We start from the raw sequence: 19,858 nt of genomic DNA on the forward strand, positions 1-19,858 counted from the left end.
CTTCTCCCCCGCTAAATTAAGACTGGGTATCTACGCACCTAAGTACGTAGATATTTGGCATAAAGCTTAGCACCCCTTTTATCTTTGGAAAACTTATATCATAAATGTTGACATTAAAACTACATTTCATCACAGTGAATATAGGGGTATCTGAACCAAGCTATCCAAGTACTATGTCCATCCATCGTCCTATACCATCCTCAACATTATCCACCCATCCATCCATCCATCTATATACATCCTGAAAAAACAAATACACACACAAATTCCCCTCCCATCTAATATCATCCCAACCCCCCCTTCAAGGCCCCTGAGTAACCTTAAACATCGGCTCCAACAACCCCGTAACATTAGCATTCCTCAACCCGCTCCAATCCGAATTCATAAGCCCCCAGCTCTCATCAGCATTCACCGCGCCCTGGCGGACATAATACGAGCCCTGCAGCGCCCAAAGCGCCCACTCCGCATCATTGCCCGTGATGTAATCGCGCAAGCACTGGAAGTACGTGTTATCGTCATCGGAGAGCCCCGAGTTCGGTCCCCCCGTCATCCCGAACCCGAACTCGGAGAGGATGAGCGGCGCGGTGTAGTCTTTTCCTTGGACTAACACGAACCCGTCGAAGAGCCCGTACGCGTCTTTCAGCATGTCGCAGTTGCCTTTCGCGAGCGCGAAGGTCACGGTGAAGGAGTATGCGTGGAATTCCCACACGTGTTTTCCCTGCCAGCTGCTCCAGTCGATGTTGCGGTTGATTCGGATGTGCGTTAGGTCTGTTGCGCTTTGCGTCCCGCCCATGATGATTAGTAGGTCCGGGTTTGCGTTGTGCACGCGCTGCGCGCCCTGCGTCATGAAGTTGTACCAGTCGGCTCGCCCGTTCGTGCCTTGGAGGAGGAACTCGCGGATTTCGTTGCGCAGACTCATTCCGATTACGCCTGGTTGCGAGGTCGACCATGTCGCGATTGCTTGGAGGCCGTTTAGCCAGTCTTGGGTTTTGAAGTAGCGGCTGTTTAGGGAGTTGTAGCCGAACCCTTCGTCCCACCATCCATTTCCGTCGTCGATGTTGCCTATCGAGTTGTCAGTTCTATTTCACCGTACTTTTATATTTCGGTCCCTTTGTTTTTCGAGTGTAGCTTGAGTATATAATAAGGGGCTAACTCACAGCACCAACTGGCTTTGCTAACATGGTTATCCAAAATCGTCATCACGCCCCTTTTCCAGAGCGCCGCGATAACTGCCTCGTAAACTGCGCGCGTGGTCGCGCCGTTGACGAACGAGTTCTTCTCAGCGATTTGAGTGTACGTGCTACTCATATCAGTGGCCGAGACGTTGGCGGCACCGGCAGCGGCGGTAAACGAGTCCGAGACCAGGACATCCGGATTTAAGGCATGATCGATAGAGTATGTCAAGCGTACGCAGTTGAAGCCCTGCTTCTGGATGAAATCGGCGATGTAGTCGACAGACTGCTTGCTCAGACCCTCGGGTACGTTGGCTTCTTGATGGCCTGCCCAGTTTATACAGCGTAGCTTGACGCGCTGTCCGTCAGCATCCAGGATCCATCGCGATGACGTCGATAGCGGAAGCTTCTGAGCAGAAACAACGACTGCTGGGAGTACAGCGGTGCTCAGAACCGTAAGGAGCGAGAGTAGCTTCATGGTGAGAGTGTGACGAAAGAACACTTAGTCAAGGAAAGGTTCGGCCGTATAGTGCTACGTTATTAGAGCTTTATAAAGCTAGATAGGTGTCAGGCTCGGGGAATTTGCACATCAGATGGGCCGGGATGACTAGGAGTAGCACGACTTGGTATAGGGCCCTTTGCTCATTCGGTAGTTATCATTATTAATGGTATTAGTGAAAAAACTGGCAACACAGAGCCGTATAGCTGGAACCGCAGACGAAAACGGGATCCCGTGTACGATCCACCCGTTGGATTATAGCGACCAGCTGGAGTAATCAGAAGGGAAAGAAGAAGAATGTGATTTCCTTAGCTCGGAGAGGTATTGCATATAAGTTGACGGACCTGTTGACGGACACCGCGATGCGTAGTACCTATATGCCCTTCATCCGAAGGAGCTCTCTACACCGGGACGTGGACCTGACCTACCTGCATACTTACTTCCTACTGACCTTCCCGATATAACAGATGATAGCCAACATAGGCTGGGCTAAGAATTGACATGTCGCCACGAGATCGGACGGGGGCCGAGACCGTCGGGGAAGCCATCTTGGAAAAGTGTTTGATCCAATAGGATCCACGATCCTCGCCCAGCTTGAAGATCAGGTACCGGGACCCCTTTCAATATAATATTGCCTCCGGCACGACATAGGCGGGGAAGACCTATCGAACCAATGTACATGCCTGATGCGGCGAGGGAATGATTAAGGAACCGTCCATTCAAATCGATGGAAAGCTCTCATGCAAAAAACAAGAAACAAGATCTAATCAAATGTAGAGAGGCGGCGGCAAACAACCAGGTGCGTCGACCACGCCGCTCATGCCCAAGACAAGGGGTTCATATAGAGATCGCATGACTTAGGCATATGATTGGATGGTTTACTATTTGACGTGAACGAGTGAAAGTGAGGTTGTAGTAGTAGTGGAGATCAGGGAAAAGCCAAGACGGGCAGGTCTTGACCTTCGGAATTTGGAGATCTTAAACTTCTATACAGGGTACCTAGGTACATCAATCAATACATCGCCATTTCCCACACGACAATTCTAGTTTAGCGTAGCTGCTGCTTTTATCATCGAACATTGTGGCTTCCTTACTTTTATGAACATGCATAATATTGAAGGATATGTAGGTACTTATATTATTATATACTGATACACCTTCACGTATTAAACGGTTATTTGAGGATTGAAAAGGGGTTATACTCAAATGAATGCTGTTTAAGACAAATGGTGTATGGTATATCACGATAACTATGCTATTTTATAAGTTGGCTATGCTTAAGCAACAATGATGTCATTAAAGACTTTATTGTTGCCTATATGCCTCTTTCAAGTTCTAAGTGTTGTTCTGATTTGCTAGAATCATTATTTCAGCAATCCTTCAAGATCGTCGCGTGGCGCAGATGTAGGCGTCGTAAATTCGTTCCATAGGACTTGACTTAAATTCTGCCTCTGAAAATCTGTTCAAGCCCCTCCCGCATTTAAGTAAGGCTCATGTTTCCCATACATTATCATCAGTAACTCACCACCAAACTTCCAACAACAAGCTACTATCGTCAACTGCTTTCAACCAGCTATATCCGACATCGAAACAGCCCTCAACTTCGCAAAGACCACTCTATCAATATGCTTAGCTTCTTCATACATTCCTGCGCCTTGCTGGTCATCGCTTCCGTTATTCGGGTCACCCGCAGCAAGTTAATCGTGGTCATCGACCGGCACATCATGCCGCACTACAAGACGATCGTGAGCGGGGGCAGACAAATCCAGAATACGCTTCATCTTCCCGAAATTCTCTGCGTCTTCGCCGACGTGGAGCCTGGTATGCGGAGAGCAGGCGTGCGGGACGCAATCGAGTTTGCGTTGCTCGCGAGCACTTTCATTCCTGTGGTGTTGCTCGCTGCGTTCATGGCAGGGAGGTTTTGGCGCTTATTGGTATATTGCATAAGTTTCTGCGTTGTGAGGTCTAGTGTAAGGTGGATACAGCTTATTTTTGAAAAGAGGCAATTGTTGAGTGAAGGGTGGAATGAGCAGAAGGAAACGGAGGATAGTCTTGAGGAACTGCAGAAACGTGATAGCCAAAACTCTGTCAACACTTTCGTGGGCACCTTGATACTCACTCAATTAGCATGGTCTAGTTTATAGTGTTCCAAGGCATTGCATGGTAAGGATAGCCAGGGGATATCTCTTTAGCCAGACAGACGGCCATCGCTGTATACTATGATTCTTTTATCTATATCAGAGAATTAGAGATATCATGAATAAGAGGCGGAGGTTTCATATATACTGTAACCACAATTCTACCGTATTCTCAATCCGTCTTCACTGCATAAAACCACCCGTATTCTACCTAGCCCTCGCACGTGACGCGAAACCAAGCATACTGGCACACACACAAAAGCAGCGTGACGGAAACCCGCATGTGGCATATCCGTGGCTTCAAATAAACCCAGCACCGTGGCTTCAGAGCGCAACATCGCGCGCATCGACGGCACCGAAGCCGCTGTGGCGCTCCCTCCCCATCCATAAACGGCTCGGTATACATCTCCCAGGGGGTCGCAGCGTTACATCGCGCTCCAAACCGACCAGCATCCAGGAAGTCCGCTGTAAAAAAGCAAAGCACTCAACGTCACCTGCGAACGGCATCTGATAGGACGAGGCGCAGATGACCTCGAACGCACACCCTCTCCGCAGCTGTAATAACCTAATTCTAACCCGTCGAATGCAGGCCAAGAGATCCGTATCTCAATCTCTCTCCTATTCTCTGTCCCTTACAGCATGCAAGCAGGCAGATAGCTGTCAACGACGCGAAATTACGTCGTGGTAGCAGAGATGGGAAAATTTGTGAAAGATAAGGTAAATCACGATCATCAAACCGACTCACCTATGAGAGCTATGTATAGACCTAAGTAAGGATTTCGGCTATCTGGGGATCCTGGACATTAGCTTCGAAGTTCAGGTACCCGCTTGTCGCGTTTGCGCCGCAAGCCAGGAACAGCCCACTTCGAGGATCGACGGCTGGTTTAGGTAGGTCATAGAAGTCGTCGTCGGCCGGTCCATGCTATTTATCATCGTGTCTTCGTTCGTAATGTTGGTTAGGAGTTTGCCTGTTATAGATAAGTTATAGCAACTGAACCAAGGATAGCCTTATTAATCCTTATCATCATTCTTGTCAATTCCATCTCATGGATATGAACGCATCCATCTGCAAGTTAGCTGCGAACTCACCAACAACACGCACTCTCGCCCAGTAGCCTTCAGCTGAACCGACAAGGCTAGCTGAACATCCCACCTCACCGCCAACAAAAAGCCAAAACACAAGTGCGGTGTATGTATGCAAGTATCGACAATCACCACAAACCAACAGATATCAAAACTGTTCTTTTTGCTATATTAGGTAATATAGTTCCCCAAGAAACCAACAAAACAAAACAAAACAAAACAATCCACCACCACAGCCTCGTGTCGCGTGGTATCTTGTCCGTCTTATTCCGTCTGTGTCTGTGTCTGGGTAATAGTAGTAGTAGTAGTTTTAAGCACTAAGTACTAGTAATTAAGAGCTTGCTTGCTTTGCTTCGCATTGCATTGCATGCTTGTAACAACTCCTCTCTGCTCATTAAACCGTGCCGTATAACACGTGTATGTCCGGGCTCTGAGTAAATGCTCAAACTCTTTTTTGTAATCGTAACATGTCGTTAAGGAACGCGCAATATACCCTTGCTTTTCCATCTTGCGCCAGTCTCTCACTGCCTCTATTTGGTTTGTGCTACGGCAGTAAGGCACGTAGTACAGAACACGCATCGCCTGCGTGCTGACCGTCCCACGTTCCAGCTGCGGCTCCATCTACCTATATGCTCCCAGGGGGTATCACGAAAAAAAACAACGACTTTCTTGGGGTGATATCACCCTCATTCGTCATTGAGCTGTCTGAGCTGCCACGTTCCCCGATGCAGCTACGCGAGCTTCCAATTCTCTACGCTTAGCCAAGAGGCTTTTAAACGCCCCCAAGCAATGTACCAGCGTCTCCTCGTCGCGGGCGCAGCATCGGTAGGTCTTCTCATCCGTGATAATCTGGAAGCAGTGCTTCTTCGTTTTGCTGATCGCATCGATGTCCACCACATTTACAATAGCCGATAGAGACAGGATGAAAGAAGCCTTATATTCGGACTCGTCCTTATAAAGGATTAAATTCCGCGGTCGGAGGACTGCCCATCGACTCTTCCATTGCTTAACGCCGCGCTTGCTGTTGAGAAGCCAAAGCCAGCCTTGCCAGACAATACGATCCGGGTCGCTCTCGAAATTAAGGCCGCTCAGTTGACTTGCGTTTCGATTCCTCATCATTGGGCGATCGTTAGAACCAGATTCTATCTTCGTTCCTGACGCGGCGGGTGAACGAGCTGTAAGACTTTCAATGGAGGCACCGTGGACTCGTTGGCCTTCGTTGTCCGACATGTCTGAATGCGAAGCCAGTTCATTTCCAGAGAGTCCAGAGTAATCGTGGTATGATAATCGTTTCCCGGTTGAGGGGATGGACCTTGTTGCGGTCGGATCGATGGGTTCCGGTGAGCTTGATAACGGTCTGTCACCGTCCAATAGCTGACTTCGCGTTGCTGCTGATCCATTCTGCAGCATGCTAACGGGAGCGAAGGTCTGCCGGCGCACAATGGGGCTAGTTAGGAACATCTCCTCCTCCTCTTCCTCTATTCTCGCGTCCTTTCGAATTAGGTCTATCCATTCTTGCGCTTCTTTCGAGTTCGGGGCCTCGAAGTGATAATTCCTCGCCGGCGAGAATAGGCCAAAGAGGTGGTGGCGTTTATTCTTTGGGTCCTTAAGGAGCGTAACAGCCGAAAGTTCAGAGGTGTATATCATATGACGCAATTTGCTCTCATTGTCTGACTTGTAGATGGAGAGGGCGCTGGGTCTGAGAACCAGATAGACTGACTTCCAAGCCTATGTGGAATAGGTTTAGTATATTGATGACGAGAGAGACAATTGGGTTCGGGGTCAAAGCACGTGGAGGCTTACCTTGGTCTTCTGGGTCCGCTTCTGGAGGTATCCGGACTTAAGAACGCGATCGAACTCGAAGCTTCCATTCTGGTTGACTGGGCTCGTTGATGGTAAAGAAAATTGGCTTCGTAAACGACTGACTTGGGAACTCGCGGGCGCTGCCATCGCGGAAGGAGAAGGAATACTAATCGTCGCACCGCGACCTGGGATATTCGCGGTTGTTGGTTCGTGAAGGCACTGAGTCGCCGTCTCGGCCATCCTTCTGACTTGGGAATTTCGTATTTTAGGGAAGTGTGTCGATGATTGTCGGTGGTCGAGTATTAAATTAGAGAGGATATCCTCAGAGCGAATTATGACTAAGTGTATCGTAGTGTTGACAACAAGAAAACGTATCTGGACCGTAATGTCAGGGGGAAAAGTGGATTGAAGTATGAATAGCTCAGGATGCCAAATGGGGAGCACGATTCATTGCCGATTAGTGTGTCGAATAGCAAAATGTCGCAAAAAATGGGTATTAACCTGACGAGTCGCAGAAAAGTCAAGAAGTCGAACAAAAAAGGATCAAAAAGAGAGCACCAGTATGGCGTATGATTAATATCAACTAGGAGTCTTGCAAGCGAAAGTCGGAAAGCATGCGAAGGGAAGACGCCAGAAGAAGCGGTCGTAGCTAAAGCCAATAACCAATAAGGCTGGGATCCGCGGAGTGCCCCTCAACTGATCAACAAGATTCAGGGTTGCTGCTTAATGCTCCAGTTGATCCAGTTGCTCCAGGAATGGGTCGCAGCAATAGCTTCGAGATTTTAGCAAATCAGCTTGTTTGTTGATGTGTGATGCAGCATTGAAGAATCCGGGAAACTCGCCATTAACCAAATAAAGACGCGTGCAGGCCACAAGGAAAAAAGAAAGTTCAGTAGTCGGAGAATCGATTTTCTTAATTATGTACGTAGAATTTGTGTAATAAAGAAAGTTTCCTACCGACGGAGAAGTGGCACTAGGTATACTTAGTATAATTATTGTCGCACAAGCGCCAATTTCCCCGGGAGTCCCCTACCAAAACAACCAAAATAAGCTCTAACATTGCCGCAGGGACCAGGTGTTTCACGAACTGCCGGTCGTTAGCCCCCAATTTCTCATGTCAGCCACAAAACCGAAACCGTGTGATGAGGCTTGTGACCGTAGTTGTGGCTTTGTTCTCCAATCACGTTCCTCCGTTGGTATGCGCCATTACGTAGATCTTACACGAGACCTCCGTATCTCCCGGAGCTTTTTAAGAGACATCTGGCAGATTTCTAATAAGACACGTCAATAGATGAACGTCCGGAGAGACATGGATGATGTCATGATGTTTGTGAGGCTATGAGGCTCTTCAGGTTAGGACAATCATCAGATATGTTGTATTGTCCTGCAAGTCTCACATCACGATTTTAAAACTATTGGATGTATCGATCCACTGATGGGCTTTGATTCTCGATGGATCTAGCCGACACTTAATCTTACTGGCCATGCTATCGATAAAGTTATATCTATATATAGCAGCCTACAGAATATCATATGAGGAGGGTCCAATGAAAGATTATTAAGTACCTAGTGCTGAGTATGATATGTAGTTGACCGCAACTTCGGTATGATGTAGAAGTAAAATCTCATTAACACTGAGTGACTACTTGTTAGGCAGGGCAAGTCACGATGAAAGTGAAACCTTCGATCTTGAATCTGAATATATCTACAACAAATTCCATGTGATTCGATCCATGGTCCCGAAAACCAGAGCCTCAAACCCACAGAATAAGCATTGCCATCTAAACATTCTATCCTAAGTCTACCAGGGGTATCATTACTACTAGCCAACTCATATGCTTTACTTTACTTCAACTCACTTCGCTCCGGATTTCTCTCGTTTATTCTCTAACCTTCCCATGTTTCAGGAAGAGAGAATATGGCTAGATACCAATAGCCTCGAGTGTTCCTAGGACTCGAACCCGAACCCGAATCCGTTTACCAAGCTCCCATATACCCACCCATCTATGCATCTTACAAACCAGCTCTGCAAACCTTATCGTACCCAAACCTAAAGTATACATCACTCCCTTCACCTCCTTAACGCTCTAACTTCCTACTTCTTACCCCCGACCCCCGCAACTCTAACATCCTTCGCGCTCCCCCACACGCTCTCCGTGACCTTCCGGGGAATTTTCCTACCCCTGAGCCTCTGATCCACGAGCCACATACCGACCACGAACTCCGCGCGGTCTAGGTATCCCCTACCCCTTCTATCCACCAGATCCCACACTTCCGCAAGCTCGTCGATTGGCAAGCGGCTGCGCGCCCACAAGTCCCTTACCACTACGTTAGCCACGCCCTGCTCCCTGTCACCCCCTCCCGCTGTCTGTGCTAGTGTTTGTGATTGTCCGTTCGTAGACGAGGCTCTTGAACCCTCCGGTGAGACGAGGAGCAGACCGCGATTACTCGCCCATACGCCTTCGTATCGCTTCCTCTCCCTTGCAGTAATCTCCTCACGCCAACGCTTCCGCGCCCCCTCGTGGTGAGAATGTTTCTTTTTCCCGCTTAATTTCCGAGCTTTTCGGCGTTTTTCCTCATCGTCAGAAATAGAAGTAGGCCGTCGCAACGTCTGACGCATATGCGGCGTCTGTCTGCGTGATGGTGGTTTTGGCGGAGGTGTTTTCGAAGGCGTGATGCGGGACGATGCTAGAGAGCCTGCCATGATGGCGTCGGTGAGGGACTCAAGTGGTAAGGTTGAATTGGGCCGTGACTGTCGAGGGGGGAGGGCTGGCGGACGCGCAGTGGAGATCGCGGTGGATGTGGTCTGAGATGATGCAGGTCGCATTGGTCGCACCGTATCGGGTGTTGATGGTCGTGATCTGCCTCGTCGTGGAGAATTGGGTTGAGGTGAGGGCGCCGAGGAAGCGGACACGAAAGTGTCATTTGACGAAGTTGAAATTCGGCGTGGATCATCCTCTGGTAGGGATGGCTTTGTAATGGCGCGTACGGGCGTTGGGGGTTTCGGCTTAGGTTTGGCAAGCGGAGGCGTTACACCTTTGGGTACAGAGTCTTGTGCCCGTATATCATCAAGTATAATCTGTTTAGAAGTATTTCGTCTTGGCTGTGGTGAAAGAATCGATGTTTCGACACGGCTTATAGATTTCGGCGGAGGCGTTGATGCACGCTGTTTGCCTTTGGATTCTAAGGCATTAGGTTGCGTGGACGCCTGGACCGTATTCTTCGTCCTTGTTGGTGGAGGAGCAGGTGGGCGTGCCTTTGCCTCTGTAGCTACATTCTGAGGACGACGAGGCTTCTCTCGGGCAATGCCGACCGCTGAAGAAAGAGATGAAGGAGATGAAGCCCGTTCCCATGCTGTAGTACTAGCAAGTCTTGATGGGGATAATTCATTCTTAACGATGGGACTCATACCCCCCAAAGGACTTAAAGTTCGAGATGCGATATTTGCTCCTAGTGGCTTCCTGTCATCCAACCTCACGTTGCTTTTCTTGGTAGGATCTGTGTCATCTTCCCTCTTTTCAAACATTGATATTAGGGAGTTCGTAGATGGGATCGATGTCGTATCAGTTGCTAGGTCAAAACTCGTTACTGAGCTGGCAGCACTGTTGTTCGCGCTGACACTATGTTTCCGTTGTTTTCTGACTGGTTGAGGCGTTGACTGTGATTGGGCCATTTGATGGCGGACTGGGCTACCGGATCTACTGGCGGCGAGTGTTGCGGCTATGAAGGAAGGTGAACGGGGATCTGGGACTGCTTGTTTGCTCGCAATAACTAAGTGAGAGGAAACGCCAAGGCCACGCTGTGGCGGTAGCTGTAAATTGTGTAGTGAGGATCGACTCGCTGTCCGTTGTTCGGTTTCGATGTCGTCATTTCCGCCTTGGACACTACCACCTGTTGTCTGTCGGCTAACGCTTCGTGAATGATCTCGCGAGGCCGAAGCTGCCGAGGTAGCTGCGATGAGAGCTCCATTATCGATGTTTCGAGAGGCCGGACGAGACGAGGGCGCAGGAGTTGGTGCTTTCTTCGGCGTGGATTTCTGAAAGGCAAGCGAAGCGCCTTTCAAGGCGGCGTTATAAGAAGAATCATCGTGAGCTCCGGGTGGATTCGGCGTCAATCGGCTCCGATTAGGGGTTCCTGGTCCATTCATGAGGCCCGTCGGTGGAGAAAAAACCGCCTAATTGGGAGGTCTAATATAACGATGTTTCATTCATATTTAGAATGTGTTGTTTCTGATAGGTATCGCCACGCAATGATAAAATAGTCGCAAAGTTAAGATCAATCGTCTTACATTATATTATACCATGTAATTGTTAAGAAAGCTGAAAGTTGGCGTTTGTTTGGCGCTTGGAGGTACTATGTAAGACAGCCTAGAGTTAATTGAGCTAGGAAGGAAGACAGGGAGGTAGGGCTGAAACATCCAATCCGACAAGGTTTTGAACCTAAAAATTGGAACGCTACTGGACCCGGGGGGACGAGTTAAGGTCCCATCTTTCAGGGGGGATTGAATGCACATTGAATGCACCTAATAATTACATGATAAATCTTGCTATTGATGTCATACATATCTACAGTCGTACTGGTATTTCCCGTGCATCTATTGGTGTACCCTTATTTAGAAGAGCACCTATCACTTTAGGGACGTTGGAAACATCATGTTTAGACAATTTACCAACTTCAAGTCGGTTTTTTATTCCAGTGATGCCGAATTGTACTATTCGCAAATCATCTTGGTCAGGAAATCAGAGTATGAAAAATCAAGCATGCACTTCTCCGTCTTGAACGCCTTATGTACCGACGCCTGTTCCGATAGTCCGAACCCCCCCTCCTGCTTGCTGACCTTCCGCCCTCGACACCTTCCCGATTATGTTCCAACAGAGAGTATGTAATTCCAGAGAAAGTTGTCCGAAGCAACCGTGAGCATCAAAACGCCCCAAGTGCCATGTGTTATCGACAGGCTTTTAATTGGACGGACGTCCAATTTGTCGAGAGGATTCCACCTTAGCTGCCTTGCGGCGGCGGAAACCCTAATGCAATTAAAAACAAATACAAGAAGACGAAGGAAAGAAGTGTGTGAAAATCGAAAGTGTCAAGATCTGACCAAGAATGTTAATGTGAAGAATTTCCGGAATGGCGCCGTTGCTGATGACTAATCGTGAGAGACATCCAATGAATCGTAACTGATAATTGCGTAACTTGTCGGAGCTCGTTATCGTCCAGCACCAAGAATAATTGAAGGCTCAGTAGGCATCCTCATCCGTCCACTCACTACCTGAAATGATGCGGTTGCCCTCGGCGTCTACAACGTCCCCAGTATGCGCGGCAGGGGGAATGCCTCGCTGTCGCTTAGGCTGGTTTGCTTGAGGATTCGGATAGCCGTTCTCGGGCGTAAAGCGTTTCCCTCTCGCAGCTCTCACCTTAGCGTAATAAGCATCAGACGCGTCCTCCTCAGGCTCGGAATTGTCATCATAAGTCTCCCAATTCTCCGAACCGCTCACAGCTGTAGAGGTGTTCGAGATCTGTCTAGGGGGAGGCGCCTGAGGATATGCGGATTGGGCAAGACGCTCGCTGTGTATGGCCATTTGAAGATTATGATGTGGCTGGGACTTTGCATAAATCTGATACGAACTTTGCTTGTATGGAGCATCGTCGAAGACTTGATCATTGTACACGTCCTCGGGGTCGACTGCTCGAACAAAGCTACCTGAACCAAGCCCGACGTTGCGGTAGGGGTTTGTTGGTGTTTCCAACTCGGGAGGCGGTCCAAGCTCTCTCATCTTGGGAGGAGGTGCGCGTGTAAGCGGAGGGCCCACGCGTAAGACACCTTGAGCTCGTGAGTCAGGTCGAGGTCTCTCAGGTGAGTTGCTACCGTGCTTAAGATTCGACAAAGGAACTCGCGCCGGTATTTTAGTCGGGCTGCTCTTCGAATCTTTCGGTATATGACCAGGCCCAGGTGTTCTCTTGATCGTACCGTTCCCATTTCCATTCCCATTCATATTCGCGGTCGGTGTCTTTGATCGTATAATGGCAGCCCCCTTGGTAGCAGTGCTGTTGCCTCGGCTGGGTGGCGCTGCTGCTCTCTGTATGCCTCTGTTTGCTGACGGAGGAGGGCCTGCCGGGGTCTTCGATCTAGGACCGGGGGCCTGTTTTGGGGCTTCAGGTTCCAATAGATCTAGGTACCTCTCTCCATGAACAAGGAATGGGCGACCGTACTCGTCCTCCCATTTCTCAAGCAACTTGACAAGCTCTGCGGCGATCTTGGGGAGTTCCTTTGTAATCCTCTTTCGCATCTTCTCCTCCCTCAATAGCTTACCAGGGTCTCGGCGTTCTCCCTTCTGGCCGCGCATCATTAATCGAGACGCATCTTGGCTGGAAGCAGCAAGCTCATCACGTTCGTGGACAAGGGTACGATGCTTCTCGACCAAAGCTAGAGTAGGAGCACGCTGTTCTCGCAAGGTATCCAGTCGGGTGATCTCGCGTTCGTGGGCTTCTAATAGCGCATCGCTGTAGACGTCCGAGAACGCTGGCGTAAATTCGAGCATCTCGTCCTCTGAGAAGTACAGCGCGTCCCATAGCTCTTGGAGCTTGCAACGCGCATCCTCCACGAATAGATGGAGATTCTGTCTCTTGAGCTCGTTCAATCTTGCTAATTCGTCCTCGAACTCGTTGATTTGCCGTACGCCGCAACCACGGTTACCGTTCAAGAACGCCCTACGCTCCGATTCTTCGACGCCTAGTTTATCCCAGAGAGCCTCGACAGACACCTTAAGGTCTTTCAAGCGCTTCTCGCGATTCTTCTTCTCGTCTGCTAGCTTGTCTCTTTTATTGCGGAGTCTAGATAAATCTTCTTCATGTAGGCCAAGCTGCTCGGGTGCATCGCGATAATACTTGACGATCGTGCCGTCGGTCTGTGCTTGTGGCGTGCCTAGTTCCGCCCATAATTGAATAATGTGTTCGCATATAGCTTTGACGGTCGAAACTCGTCGAGTATACTCTTCATAGACTCGAGTAAATTCGTCGTCAAGTTCGTTGACATAGGCAGGGGAGATGTCAAATGTAGGAGGGATGGATTGGTTCTGTCCAGTCGGCGGTAAAGCAATCTGAACAAAGCTCGGCTCGAGGTGCGAGGAATAGGACTCGAGTGCCTGAACAAGTTCTAAGACTAGGTTAGTACCGACTACTCATTCCCCTATTTCTGGGAGTATTTCGCATAACAAGATTTACTTACTTTTGACTTGTTCGAATCGCTCACGATGCAGCTTGCTTATTTGCTTATGCTTCTCCTTTAACATCGGCAAGCATCGTGTAAGCGGATAGGTAATGCGAAGATCATCATCGTCGTAGTTATTTTGCGAGCGAGCTCCATCGAGAGAAGCCTCCATCTGACGAATTGTGGTAATAATTCGCTGCGCCTCCTCTACTAACCCCTTCTTCTCGGCTGTTACCTGCTTAACCTGGTTGTTGAGGGTTTCCGAGAGCGCTGCGAAGAGCTGCAAATTGCCTCTATTAGTGGATGCGGAGGTTGGAAAACATTGTTTATGTTGCTCACCTCGGCTTCTCTGCTTTCGCGATCATGGCTACCAACGCCAATCTCGTCAAATAAGCCATGCAGCTGACCGATAATGGTGTTGACTTGCTGGGAAAGGTAGCTCGCGTCCATGTTGAAAGCGATATGGACGAGAGTCAGCTAAGTGTTTGGTGGTGTATATTCATGGAAGTGTTTCGGTGATCTGGTAGTTTACTAGGTAATAGTGGTTTAGTGATTTAGCGGTTGAGTATTTTGTAGAAAGTAAGATTGGTTTAATGAGCGGTGGTCTGAGTGATTCGTATTGCGCGACGCATTGACCTCGCGATTTGTTGAAATGGATGTTCAGAATAATTCTGTACAAATGTGTGTATATCTGTATATCCAGATGTGTAAATGCGTAAATGGGCAAAATGAGTAAATGGACAAAAGGCAGCCTAATGAATGCGGAGTGCCGTTCGAACAAGCTAAAAGCTCAATGAACTCGGTTGTCGCATTTCAGGCGATCAATCTACACAGTAGAAAGTGTTTCGTGCTTTGTGCATACGCAGCGCCGCCGGGGAAATATTTGCAGGATGCAGAAGTGCGAAGCACAGAAGAGGATCAAGATGCAAGTGATTTTGCAGTTGGCTAGATGATGTGTCTTGATTTTAGAGGACGAATTGAGACGGTGTCTAGGAAGCTAAGAGGCTAAAGATGGAGGGGAAAGAGAGGTGCAGTAAAGTAACCTCTCTGGGTAGATCAACAATGAACGCGAAATATCATTCGCTAGTTTAAGGGTCGACCCTTCCGTCTGTGTTGCATCAACAATCACCACGGCAACCACGACCGCCGCTGAACTTAGCACTGTTCTTTATTGGTTTAGTTCGGTTAGAAACACTGTAGTACCTTGTAAACCTGCGCTTTGGTTTCAAATTTGCCCCACCATCGCAGTACCATGGGCGACACAGTTCTCGTGGTCCTATCGATAAAGTTCGACTAGCTCCAATCAAAACAAACCTTGACATCCCAAAAGAGGATGAATATTCGACATCCAATTCGACATCACCGCCGTTTCCAAGTTGATTTTTAGTTCTTATATCTGCATCTATGTAAACTTTAATCGCGCAGGTCGCCCATAGAGATCTTGTATATTTCCTAGCTTGCATGCACATGTATCTCGGATCTAACCTGTACATCAATTGTATGCAGACTTACTAAAACGCGCGTTTCCGTCAAAACAAATCCATTTTGATCTTGGATCACCATAATATAATCCCTATTGCCCGTCGCCTGGGCAGCTGCTACCGTGGATCCAATATTCACTTTCATTACTTATTAGCCTAATTTATAATATTTGACAGCCGTCTCCTTGAGATCTTTTTGCGAACCATGCCATAATCGTCAGCATCGCAATCTGAAGCAGCTCAATGACCCGGTCGCTACTATTTTCTATTCAATTAGAAAATAGGACTACAACACTCTATGCACAATCACCTAGGTACATACCTACCTATATATGTAGGTACCCGGCGCTTGAACCGAGACAGCGTCGATTTCCGGGCGAGAATACTCGGGTAATAAATGGGCGAGACTAAGTGAGACATTGTATCGACGAGTCTATCATGAATAAGAACGAATCAAAACGCGTACCTAACATTACAGGGAGACCTAGTTAGTCTTTTTTCTATCGATCAGGTCGGAAGAAACCCCTAAGAACGACAATATGTCTAACATCAAATTCCATCATACATATTGGTAAGGTTGGTTTCTTTATATTTGGCTAACCGATTCCATCTTAAATTAAATGAGCACTCTAATTATTAGATACTTTCTATAAAAAGGAGGCAGTCTTGGACCCCTTTTCCTAAATAATAACCTTTGCTATTAATAGCTGGTTAGCTGACAAAGAATCGATCTCAAATGTCGATCTTATAACTTGGAAACATCTACTAAGCTTCAATTGAGGTAGCTGATGAAAAAGTCCATCAGCATACTTGTAACCATAAGAAATCCTGATACTTGAAACACGCTACCTATTGCATGTAGTTCGATCGAATTACTACAGGAATTAGTTCTTTCAGATCGAGCAATAATCTGCCTCGAGCGTCTTGATTGAAATCTGGGTCGCCGGGTTGGCTCTCGGAGTTCCTAACTGTATCGGTCGACTCAAAAAAGAAACACGAGATGGGAGGAAGGGTTTAACATCCCGTATTATAATGCGCCGAACGATGCTAAGCTTTTAAAGAATCAAGGCATGAGGACGAGCGGCATAAAGAGCCACAATTCGAGCTAGATTTTGTCTCCGAGAATGGACCACACGGTACTTCGGGACTTACCGAAGCTGTTTGCGATCAATTAAATGGAAACCGGAGTCCGGTCGGAGACACCGGAAACATTGGAGTATCGCAAAATATTAATACTTACCTACTCTCAAGAAAGATAGGTAGTCGCCAGATTGTGAGATTAAGGAGATCGTGTTAGTTCGAATATTCCAACCACGGACAGGAGAGCTATCTCTCCGCGACAAGTTCGAAAGCAACAAACCAACGGGGACAGAGAAATTTATCTACCTACCACCTACTACCTAAGGAGCATGATAGACATTCAGCGGACATACCAAGAGACCGGAACCCGGAGCTAAGACAGGTTTTAGATCTTGGCTAAGGCTGAAAGATCACATACTACCTGTGCAGTAGGACAACCATGCTAGCCAGTATACTGGTATATTCCGACTCTCCCGGACGTACATACACAGTTCTCGGGTTCTTCCTTAAGGGAGTTCGTCCGTGTCATCTATGCAACGTCACGAATGTTGTTGTATTTTCGACGTTGTACGATCGTGCTGGATATATTGAGTAGGAGATGACCATGAAGGTAGGAGGTAACAAATAAGGAAGTCTATTAATCTATTGGCTGTTTGCACCCCTTCACGCTTTGTTTCACCGTTTCAAGAGTAACCAACAGATGTCGATTTTCTGGGGACACAGTCAGGCCGCTTTGTGCCCTTACACCACTTGTACCATGAACGGCAATTCTCTAGAAGCTCCCGGGCCACAGATACACTGGAGAATGCCGGCTTAGAGGGCATGCATTGATCTTTGCAGACCCATTCGTTTAGTTAATCGGTAATGCTTAGCGTCGTGCATGTAACACGATGGCTTCTAAGCCCGGTTTCCAAAGAGGCTAGATCTATCGCATGAGTGGTCTCCCCAGATGGCTTGAGCGATCATAATTTCGTGGCAGGGGTATTACTTAGATATGATAGGGTAATTGGCTAACGCCCGAACCAACTGCTCTCGTGCATCGAGCCATCCCAAGCCCATCTCCCCACGTCATTCCTTGTCCTGGTCCATATCCCATCCCTATCTCCAATTGCTTAAGTCTACAGAATACACTACATGTACATTGTAGTATGCATATGCCTAACAGGCTATCACGTACGGATGCTGACGTTGAGTAACGGGGATCAACGTTGGCGCATCAGTCAGCACCGTCAGCACCGTCAGCCAGTGACTAGGGAGTCGGGACCATGACTTCTTATAAGAACCACAGGGACGTCAAGATGGGTTCAGCTAGACTTCATAAAAGTAGGGGGACTTTTTTTCCTGGCGGTACCGTTCATTCTTTCGTTTCATTCTTTACATTCCACATTCTTTTAACCATTGACCAAGCTTGACTACATTCAATATGAGAGCAGTCAACACTTTGGCCAGTCTGGCCATGGCCGGGCTCGCTGCCGCAGAAATCCGTAACCTTGTATACTTCGACCAGTACGTCTCCCCCATTCCTTAATTTAGAATTCCATATGGTGGTTGGCTGTCTAACCTCTGCGCTCCAGATATCACACGTCCATCCTTCCCGGAAAGAACATCACAGCAGGCATCACGCATGTAGCTATGGCCTTTGCCAATTCCTCTCTCTTCGCAGCTGAGACAGCCGGCACTTTCAAGCCGTGGATGCCTATTGACTCCGTTCGCGCCATGTTCGATAACGGAACTAAACTCGGTATCGCAATAGGTGGTTGGGGCGACACAGCCGGCTTCTCGGCCGGCGCCAAGACGGAGGCCAGCCGGGCTACATACGCGAAGAACGTCGCTGCCATGGTTGAGGAGCTGGGTTTCGACTTCGTAGACGTCGACTGGGAGTACCCCGGCGGCAACGGCCAAGACTACAAGCAGATCCCCAACGCGAACAAGACTTCCGAAATCATCAGCTACCCCCAACTCCTCCACGCAATCAAAGCCGCCATCGAACCTAAGCCACTCTCCATCGCCGTGCCAGCCAAACAAGGCGACCTAATCGCGTACACGGCCGCCAGGGCCCCGGCCATCTTCTCCGCTGTCGACATGGTCAACGTGATGTCCTACGACATCATGAACCGCCGCGACACCACCACCACGCACCACAGCTCCGTCGCCGGCTCCCTCGAGGCCGTGCACCGGTACCTAGAGCTCGGCTGCCCGCCCTCCAAAATCAACCTCGGGCTCGCCTACTACGCCAAGTTCTTCGAGACAGCCCCCAACGCAACCTGTACCCACCCAATCGGCTGCCCAATCGTCAAAGCCGAGAACGACGACGGCAGTGACGCTGGCACCTCCGGCGCTGTCACCTTCGAAAAGGCAAACGTATTCCCCGCACCACCACCCACCAATCTAACGACGAGTTCCGACGGTACCTGCGGCGCGACTAAGGGGCTCACGTGCACCGGGTTCGGCGAAGGCACCTGCTGCTCGCAATACGGCAACTGCGGGTCCTCAGCCGCGCACTGCGGACTCGGATGCCAGTCCGGGTTCGGTACGTGCACGGGCCCCGACATCAGCGCCGCATTCCCGAAGGCCCTGGCGAACGGTGTCCTCGACGCCCAGCAGGGCGGGATGTGGTACTGGGACGCCGAAAACCGCCTCTTCTGGACCTGGGACACGACTGAGCTTATGAAACGCAAGTTTAAGGAGATCATTGAACCGATGGGGCTAGGCGGCGTTATGGCGTGGAGTTTGGGCGAGGATAGTGCGGATTGGAGCCATATTACTACGGTCGCGAAGTTGGCGAAGGGGACGAAGGCGCCGCTGGATGAGGCCGAGGGGGAGGGAGGGGTTAAGAGGGCGGTTAGGAAGTTGAGGGGACGGATTGCGAGACCGCATGGGCGGCAGTGGGCGCATTAAGTACCTAGGTAGGTGCTTGCTTGTTTATGTGTAGGTAGAGATGGGTGATGCTATGGTACTAGGTATGGAAAATTGACGTTATGTGTTTGGATTTTTTGAGATGCTAGGTATGTAGGTCGCCGTGCTGGCCTGTTCGCTTCGCAATGTATATTTTTCTTGGGATTGTTGGCTTTGATGATGTTGTGCTTGTGAATTGTTGTAGGGGAATAGTTGAGTTGGTGTGTACGTGCTATTAGGCTGATGAGCTGGTTCGGATATAACAACCTAGTACTGGCCTCCTTAGGGATATGTGGTGTAAAAATACGCATGGAATTGTACAGTCCAACCCTAATAGCACACGTATCCTGTTCTAGCTCTTTCGATCTTGGTTAACATGGTATTCTTGTAGGTTCCTTAGGTAGCCAAGTATCAATGTAACCTAACTCAAGCCGGGGATATTATAAGACTTTAACTTACTATATAACGAAAAGGGGGTTTACCACGAGGGGTATAAAAGT

At 48.7% G+C, this 19,858-nt stretch overlaps 6 protein-coding genes across 6 annotated transcripts; 2 read left to right on the top strand and 4 right to left on the bottom strand.

Moving 5' to 3' along the window:
- Positions 1-301: 301 nt before the first annotated feature.
- Positions 302-1,650, bottom strand: GGS22DRAFT_178605 (glycoside hydrolase family 5 protein; the record flags this gene model as incomplete). The annotated part of the gene is made up of 2 exons (XM_047963588.1): positions 302-1,062; positions 1,158-1,650. The coding sequence occupies 2 exons, from the start codon at positions 1,648-1,650 to the stop codon at positions 302-304; spliced, it is 1,254 nt and encodes a 417-aa protein (XP_047821379.1).
- Positions 1,651-2,941: 1,291 nt separating this feature from the next.
- On the top strand, positions 2,942-3,999 carry GGS22DRAFT_157434 (uncharacterized protein). The gene has a single exon (XM_047960504.1). The coding sequence runs from the start codon at positions 3,297-3,299 to the stop codon at positions 3,813-3,815; it is 519 nt and encodes a 172-aa protein (XP_047821380.1). The 5' UTR covers positions 2,942-3,296; the 3' UTR covers positions 3,816-3,999.
- Positions 4,000-5,399: 1,400 nt separating this feature from the next.
- On the bottom strand, positions 5,400-7,342 carry GGS22DRAFT_111089 (PH domain-containing protein). Its single transcript, XM_047957949.1, has 2 exons — positions 6,696-7,342; positions 5,400-6,620 (listed from the first exon to the last, which is right to left on the bottom strand). The coding sequence occupies exons 1-2, from the start codon at positions 6,933-6,935 to the stop codon at positions 5,586-5,588; spliced, it is 1,275 nt and encodes a 424-aa protein (XP_047821381.1). The 5' UTR covers positions 6,936-7,342; the 3' UTR covers positions 5,400-5,585.
- Positions 7,343-8,349: 1,007 nt separating this feature from the next.
- GGS22DRAFT_157440 (uncharacterized protein) lies at positions 8,350-10,232 on the bottom strand. The gene has a single exon (XM_047960505.1). It carries the CDS (start codon positions 10,219-10,221, stop codon positions 8,791-8,793), a length of 1,431 nt encoding a protein of 476 aa, XP_047821382.1. The 5' UTR covers positions 10,222-10,232; the 3' UTR covers positions 8,350-8,790.
- Positions 10,233-11,756: 1,524 nt separating this feature from the next.
- GGS22DRAFT_111104 (microtubule associated protein-domain-containing protein) lies at positions 11,757-14,495 on the bottom strand. Its single transcript, XM_047957950.1, has 3 exons — positions 14,242-14,495; positions 13,921-14,182; positions 11,757-13,848 (listed from the first exon to the last, which is right to left on the bottom strand). The coding sequence occupies exons 1-3, from the start codon at positions 14,350-14,352 to the stop codon at positions 11,933-11,935; spliced, it is 2,289 nt and encodes a 762-aa protein (XP_047821383.1). The 5' UTR covers positions 14,353-14,495; the 3' UTR covers positions 11,757-11,932.
- A 3,043-nt stretch (positions 14,496-17,538) lies between these two features.
- Positions 17,539-19,636, top strand: GGS22DRAFT_111123 (glycoside hydrolase family 18 protein). Its single transcript, XM_047957951.1, has 2 exons — positions 17,539-17,969; positions 18,038-19,636. Exons 1-2 carry the CDS (start codon positions 17,887-17,889, stop codon positions 19,359-19,361), a joined length of 1,407 nt encoding a protein of 468 aa, XP_047821384.1. The 5' UTR covers positions 17,539-17,886; the 3' UTR covers positions 19,362-19,636.
- The last annotated feature ends 222 nt before the right edge of the window (positions 19,637-19,858 follow it).

This window comes from Annulohypoxylon maeteangense (assembly GCF_022496945.1).
Source record: "Annulohypoxylon maeteangense strain CBS 123835 unplaced genomic scaffold GGS22scaffold_4, whole genome shotgun sequence".
Classification (NCBI taxonomy): domain Eukaryota; kingdom Fungi; phylum Ascomycota; class Sordariomycetes; order Xylariales; family Hypoxylaceae; genus Annulohypoxylon; species Annulohypoxylon maeteangense.

Bases quoted from the DNA above. Each gene is read 5' to 3' on its own strand.
- GGS22DRAFT_111104 (XM_047957950.1), bottom strand. From the start codon at position 14,352: ATGGACGCGAGCTACCTTTCCCAGCAAGTCAACACCATTATCGGTCAG. The intron at 14,183-14,241 runs GTGAGCAACATA...GGCAATTTGCAG, and splicing joins GCGAAAGCAGAGAAGCCGAG to CTCTTCGCAGCGCTCTCGGA. The intron at 13,849-13,920 runs GTAAGTAAATCT...ACCTAGTCTTAG, and splicing joins GCGATTCGAACAAGTCAAAA to AACTTGTTCAGGCACTCGAG.
- GGS22DRAFT_157440 (XM_047960505.1), bottom strand. From the start codon at position 10,221: ATGTTTGAAAAGAGGGAAGATGACACAGATCCTACCAAGAAAAGCAAC.
- GGS22DRAFT_157434 (XM_047960504.1), top strand. From the start codon at position 3,297: ATGCTTAGCTTCTTCATACATTCCTGCGCCTTGCTGGTCATCGCTTCC.
- GGS22DRAFT_111123 (XM_047957951.1), top strand. From the start codon at position 17,887: ATGAGAGCAGTCAACACTTTGGCCAGTCTGGCCATGGCCGGGCTCGCT. The intron at 17,970-18,037 runs GTACGTCTCCCC...TCTGCGCTCCAG, and splicing joins AACCTTGTATACTTCGACCA to ATATCACACGTCCATCCTTC.
- GGS22DRAFT_111089 (XM_047957949.1), bottom strand. From the start codon at position 6,935: ATGGCCGAGACGGCGACTCAGTGCCTTCACGAACCAACAACCGCGAAT. The intron at 6,621-6,695 runs GTAAGCCTCCAC...TATTCCACATAG, and splicing joins AGCGGACCCAGAAGACCAAG to GCTTGGAAGTCAGTCTATCT.